The sequence below is a fragment of the Orussus abietinus genome, unplaced genomic scaffold (assembly GCF_000612105.2).
Source record: "Orussus abietinus isolate OABI.00-Male unplaced genomic scaffold, Oabi_2.0 scaffold1370, whole genome shotgun sequence".
Taxonomy (NCBI): Eukaryota; Metazoa; Arthropoda; class Insecta; order Hymenoptera; family Orussidae; genus Orussus; species Orussus abietinus.
The window spans coordinates 1-5,962 of NW_019395511.1; the positions used below are offsets into that span (position 1 = coordinate 1).

Genomic DNA, 5,962 nt, shown 5'->3' on the forward strand with positions numbered 1-5,962 from the left:
CGCTGGATACGCTGGATACGCTGGATACGCTGCCTTCGTTTCCTCTTCCTCTTGCTTCATTGAACGATAATATTATATTACTGCTTTCGTTGAATTCCTTTTCTTTCGCTGAACGATATTCAATCCATGGCACTCGCGGACCGTGATCACTGTCGCGTCCTAACCTCATTGTCTTCGCGTCGGTTCGGAAACTGCGCGTACCGTGTTGATATGAATGTCGATCGTGGTATGTAATACGTCCCTCGCGTCTCCCGCGTATTCTTAATTTTCGACGACATCCTATCGCGGCAAATTTTCAGGGCCAACTGGCGATCCCTCAGCCGGGCCGCAATCCCCGGCAGTGGCCGACTCCGTGATTGGACGACGTCACCGGCCCGATAAAGGGCCGTGATTGGTCGATCATCGCTCGATCCTTCCTGTCAATCTCTCAACTCATCTCTGATATTACTAGACCGGAAGTGCTAGCGATTTCGTTCTTTCATATAGCGATTGCGTAATTCGGCGAATAAACCCACGTGAGATGAAAGTGTGAGAAGTGAGCGCGCTCGTCAAAAATACGTAATAAACGCCCTGGTACAACACAGATAACAGAGTTCACAATGTTTAAGACCGAGCCTGAAAATAATTTCTTTCGTACAAATCAGCATCTCTGCAGCTTTTCCAAGGATGGCTCATATTTAGCCTCAGCGTTTCAAGTGAACTTAATGATTAAAAATACGGGAACGTTCGACGTGTTTCAGTCATTTGTTTTCGCTGATGTTATCGAGGTTAGACATTTCACAGTATGTTTTATAACTATAAATGTATGCATTCAGTAATTAATTTGAATTGTTTCAGTACATCGAGTGGTCCCCTGACAATGAATATGTTTTATGCGCAAATTTTAAAAAGGCTGTTATTCAGATTTTTTCTATCTTGTATCCAGAATGGAAGTGTAAATTAATTGAAGGCAGTATAGGTCTTGAACGTGTTCTGTGGGCTCCTGATAGTAAACATTTTCTTTCTTTATCCGATTTTAATGTAAGAAACAATATAGGCAGGTATCCGACCAAACCAGTATCTATTACATAAGAATCTTTAGACACAGGATCCATAATCCAGTTTAAAAGTTGCAATGTGCTGCTTTTAGATTCAGTTATCAATTTGGTCACTGGAGGATAAAGAGGTGAGACATATACAAAATCTGAAATCATCGGTTAAAAAGCAGACGAACCTCCAGTTTAGTCCAGATGGGAATCATTTGGCCACTGTGATAACGAACGACGGTCTAGATTATGTTGGAATTTATAAAACTAGCAATTGGAAAATCAGTAGAGTAAGTAATTTCAATCTTATGTTAGTTCTTTATTCTCTTCGAAAGTACAAAATTCATGTACGAGAAGATTCTTTGAAATCAATGTCGTACACTTTGACAATTCTATCAGCTCCACAACTCGCCAGTTGTATAACTGGTGCAGATTCTAATAACGGACGAAACATAAGTCGCTTAACTGGTGCATGATGAGCCTGAGAGCAGTCATAAGACTGAAATTTTTGCCAAGTAAGCTTATCGACCATTAATAATAATCTTTGAATCTCTATCACTCCACTTTCAAAACCTATTGCCATTACGTAAGAGTTTCGTTCGTAACATAAAAGCGCAAATGCAAGAGCCGTTACTGGATCATTTTTTGAATTTAAATTTGTAACAGGTTGAATATCTTTGTTATTTAACGTATCGGGTAGGACATTCCACACTCCAATTTTACCTTCTCGAGAACCAGTTGCAAACAGTTTGGAATCAGGAGTCCATGCACAACACCAAATCACACGACTGTGAAAGCTCCTTTGTTTCGAACTAGTAACAACTAATGTGTAAAAGTCATCGTCACGTTGAAAGAGCGACCACCTTCTATCTCTCGAAACTGACAACAAATATTTATCATTGGGTGAAAAGGCCATTTGTGTAACAGTTAATTGATGAGATATCAGTTTTTGATGGATATACCAAGTTTTTGTATTCCATAAAATTATAGCCGAATGTTCGGGTGAAGCTGATTTACAAGCTGTAGCTAATATGGATCCATCATGCCTTGCTGACATTGAAAATATTTCGTGTCCATGCCCATACAGTTTCTGTAATTCGGGCCACAAAGTGTACCGAACTAGTTCTTCTTCCGTTGGGGGGTTTTCGTATTTCAAATTTTTTAAGTATCTCAATATTGAATCATCTTCTAATATCTTTTGTTCGCCAAAAAGAGCTTTGTTGGTAAGGCCAAGTACAGGAACCGAGGCACCTTCGGCCACGGTATATTTGATATCGATGACACCTGCTATTTGTTTTAAATAATTCACGAATGCCATTGGAGCTGTGAACGTACGTATGACTTTTTCTTCCGCTCCGGAAGCAAACACGTATGGATTCAGCATTACTAAACAGGTCATATTATAGCCGTGAATTTGGGGACGTCCAATTTCATGCCAAGTTTCTTGCGATCCTCCTCCCCAAGGTGCATGAATTCTCGTCGTTTGGTCCTTACTGGCAGTGATTAAAAATCTATGCAAAAATTTGCATTCAATTAGAAGCACGTATTGTACATGATCTTAATCATCAATATTTTATAATTTAACGATATTCGTCCTATGTATACGTTAATTCTCAAATACCTTCCTTTTGGGTCCCAACACAAATCGATTACTTCGCCAAAGTGGCCAGTCAGTGCAGTTCTCGGGAACCAATCCTTTGCATCGGATGAACATTTCCAAATGTGAAACGATCCTTCATAACCATGCCCAAATATACTTAGTCCGTTTGGGCTGAACTTGCACCCATAAAATCCTAGAGAATTGCCACCAACATCACCTACTCTAACTCGATCCAGCCATATGCCAGTGGCAGCATCCGGTTCCCATATGATCATAGTTTTGTCCAGAGAAGACGATAGAAGTTTCATCGGTTGAACGTATTTTCCGTCGATAATATTCCAGGGGTACCAGTGAATTCCATAGATCCATCCTTCGTGACTACTAAAAACTGATTCTAAACTTACCGTATACTTTTCATCATTAATCCAAAATATCCGTTGCTCCCGAGTCAGCAAGTTATCGTCGTTCTCTTTAAATTTCTTTGAAATAATCCATAAACGAATAGTACCGTCCTGGGATCCACTAGCCATCAAAACATTTCCATTATTGTCATTAGTAAAATCCATACATCTAATCCAGTCCTCGTGTCCAACAAGGATTTGAACCATCTCGAAATTCATTTCTTCATCGAACGTATTGTTTCGGCAATGCAGTTGGATCGTCGAATCTTCCAGTGCAACAGCTAGTATAGGAATCTTACCATTCGGCAAAAGCCACAAATTTGCTTCAATGGTTAATTTTTTATCAAAATGAAGTTTTTGAAAACACACAGTGGCTCCATCTTTACTTCTTTTCCATAATTTCAAGTCTCCAGAAATGGACCCAGTGCATATCAGTAAAGGCGCGAAGTGAGTAACAGGATCATTATAGTACTCGTAGATGCACAAGGAATTAGCAATAGTAACTGCATGGTCAATATTTAAAACCGAAGTACATTTGAAAACATTATCGATCCGAGTCCAGATAACGATCGTCCCATCACTGGAGCCAGATAAAATTTCCATTTCAGGCTTTGCATCTCTTTGCTTGATCCATCTTGTGACCGTAACTTGTCCAGTGTGTCGTTGTAGAGTTTGCAACACTTTGCCATGCCTATTAACATCTGGGTCATAGATTGCCACCGCGTTACATGCGCCAAAACAAATTAGACCATTCCTTCCCCAATCGGCTGAGTGTGGGACGCGGTTACATGCGCAAGATATGTAACGCGTAGTCATTTTTAACAGTTTCTGATTTTCGTCAATTTATATATCATTCACATAACCTCTTTCGAGTACATATGTCGCATCATGATTAACAACGAACAATCTTTATCATTTAAATAGGTGAACAAATACACCGTTCGAAATGACCAAATTAGTAGTTCCTGGAATAACTAACGATCATTTACGATAAACCATGTGCTCTCGATTATAAACAATCGCACCTAACGAATACTAACGAATAGCGACGACTGACGCCAACTGACACGAGAGGGTTACCCGATGGCGCGGAATTTAAATTCCTCTTGAGCGTTTCTCACGAAATTTGGCAGGGTAGCTTCCCGATTGACTGATATCGACAACTCGTAGCATAAAGAAGTATAAAAATTGTTTTAAGTAGAGGAGTGGCAAAAAGAAACAAGGTAGAGCAAATAGGACATATCAAGAAATCGACTTACCAATCAGGAGGCTAAAAATTATACCACTCACGTGTGTACTTAATATTTTGACCCGTTTGTCGCCAAATTCAGTCTACCCTAATGGTCACGTTTTTTAGTGCAATATAGAATTAGTAAAATGTGAACATTCCACACATTTAAGCAATTCATAACATGTAATTATCCATTATGTTTTAGAAATTGATGTGCGAACGATTAAGCAGCATCGATGGCATAAATTGGTCTCCTAATGGGGAATTACTTTGTATATGGAGCTCAATTATCAGCGAATCTAAATTGTTAATCTTTTCAATTCTCTCCGAAAGCCATGTCGGAGCATATTGTCCTGAAAAAAGGAAGGAATCTAGAAACGTACGATATGGATATACTAAGCACTTGAAAGGCATAGATATCGTTAAATGGATGCCTAGCGGTCAATTTCTCGCAGTTGCAGGATTTAATGAATTGGTACAGATGCGCTAAATAGTACTTCGAGACCACTATATTTTAGGCATTGAGAAATTTCTCTATCATATATCATAATTAAATTTTTCCATAGGTTGTACTTATCAACCATATTACATGGCAACCAATTCTACAGTTCAACTGCAATCCTGTGATAAACAATAATTACCACAAAGTATTCAACGAATGTGTTATTCATGTAAAGGATCCCAGTAAGACCTCAAGTTTAAGCATCAAACACGTTCGTACGTTTAATATTCATATATAGGAACCAATTGACATTACAAAATCAGGAATATAAAATAACAATAATAATAATACATTTAGTAGAAGAAGTCCTGGATCGTCCCGTCAATGTTCCTATCCTGAAGAAGGATGGTAAACACGAACCGCAATTTACTAACTTGGATATTTTGGAATTTAGTGCCAGTGGGCGATATTTGGCTCTTAGACATCAAGTTTATCCTAGTGCACTCTGGATATGGGACATCATCAGTGACTGTACCGACCACTTGCTTCTTCGGAATTCTATATCGAGTAAGTAGAAACAACATTGAGAGATTCGATGAGCATTAATACATCTTAATTGTCTTAGACATTAGATGGAGCGGTGAAGAGGATAGACTGATGATATTCACAGAAACAGTTCATTTTTTCGAATGGCACCCTACTAATGTTGCCTGTATTTCAACACCTAGAGGGATCATAGTATCCGATGCTCGATGGCATGCTCGAGGTAAAATAGTAGCACTATGTGGGTACAATAAGGTTGCGATATACCATGTATGAGTCGTGTTCCGACCATAGAATACTGTATATTAATATTTGCAATAAAGATTTGTACAAGAATGGTGAACACAGAAAAGTAGCTCATAAATTGGAAACTATACATTGTAGGAAGAAAACGGTAAAGTAACTATTTATTTCAAATCGCTTGCTCAATTCGAAAAAAAGACGAGAATTCCGCTACTCGGACGGTGGAAACTCCGAACCAAACGGCCTCCTTTGTCGGTCCCCCCAGGTAGCAACATCCGGTACCTGAACGGACGGGTAACATCCTAACCCGTGGTAACTTGTTCTAATCAGGTTAGGATAGCGTTGGTAGGAGATGCGGGGGCAAACAATTTTTTCCGCGCGGGCGCCTATGGATGCCCGTGCGAGGTCCTGTCCGCGTGGTAGGAGAAGGTGGCAGGGGGTGCCTAGAAGTGGGGGAAAAGTGGGGGAAAAGAGGGG

General features: G+C 39.6%; 2 protein-coding genes across 4 annotated transcripts; one reads left to right on the top strand and one right to left on the bottom strand.

Moving 5' to 3' along the window:
* The first annotated feature begins 579 nt into the window (after positions 1 to 579).
* On the top strand, positions 580 to 5,553 carry LOC105695837 (WD repeat-containing protein WRAP73). 3 transcript variants are annotated; one of them, XM_023433771.1, is made up of 7 exons: positions 580 to 767; positions 838 to 1,020; positions 1,130 to 1,315; positions 4,463 to 4,732; positions 4,824 to 4,974; positions 5,060 to 5,266; positions 5,325 to 5,553. In XM_023433771.1, exons 1-7 carry the CDS (start codon positions 600 to 602, stop codon positions 5,516 to 5,518), a joined length of 1,359 nt encoding a protein of 452 aa, XP_023289539.1. In that variant the 5' UTR covers positions 580 to 599; the 3' UTR covers positions 5,519 to 5,553. The 3 variants fall into 3 exon arrangements, with proteins under 3 accessions (XP_023289539.1, XP_012273229.1, XP_012273230.1); XM_012417806.2 differs by having other exon boundaries at positions 5,057 to 5,266; positions 5,325 to 5,552; XM_012417807.1 differs by having other exon boundaries at positions 5,154 to 5,266; positions 5,325 to 5,471.
* LOC105695836 (elongator complex protein 2) lies at positions 1,324 to 4,284 on the bottom strand. Its single transcript, XM_012417805.2, has 2 exons — positions 2,647 to 4,284; positions 1,324 to 2,536 (listed from the first exon to the last, which is right to left on the bottom strand). Exons 1-2 carry the CDS (start codon positions 3,840 to 3,842, stop codon positions 1,369 to 1,371), a joined length of 2,364 nt encoding a protein of 787 aa, XP_012273228.1. The 5' UTR covers positions 3,843 to 4,284; the 3' UTR covers positions 1,324 to 1,368.
* Positions 5,554 to 5,962: the final 409 nt, after the last annotated feature.

Bases quoted from the DNA above. Each gene is read 5' to 3' on its own strand.
- LOC105695836 (XM_012417805.2), bottom strand. From the start codon at position 3,842: ATGACTACGCGTTACATATCTTGCGCATGTAACCGCGTCCCACACTCA. The intron at 2,537-2,646 runs GTATTTGAGAAT...ATTTTTGCATAG, and splicing joins TGTTGGGACCCAAAAGGAAG to ATTTTTAATCACTGCCAGTA.
- LOC105695837 (XM_012417806.2), top strand. From the start codon at position 600: ATGTTTAAGACCGAGCCTGAAAATAATTTCTTTCGTACAAATCAGCAT. The intron at 768-837 runs GTTAGACATTTC...GAATTGTTTCAG, and splicing joins TTTTCGCTGATGTTATCGAG to TACATCGAGTGGTCCCCTGA. The intron at 4,975-5,056 runs GTACGTTTAATA...TAATACATTTAG, and splicing joins TTTAAGCATCAAACACGTTC to TAGAAGAAGTCCTGGATCGT.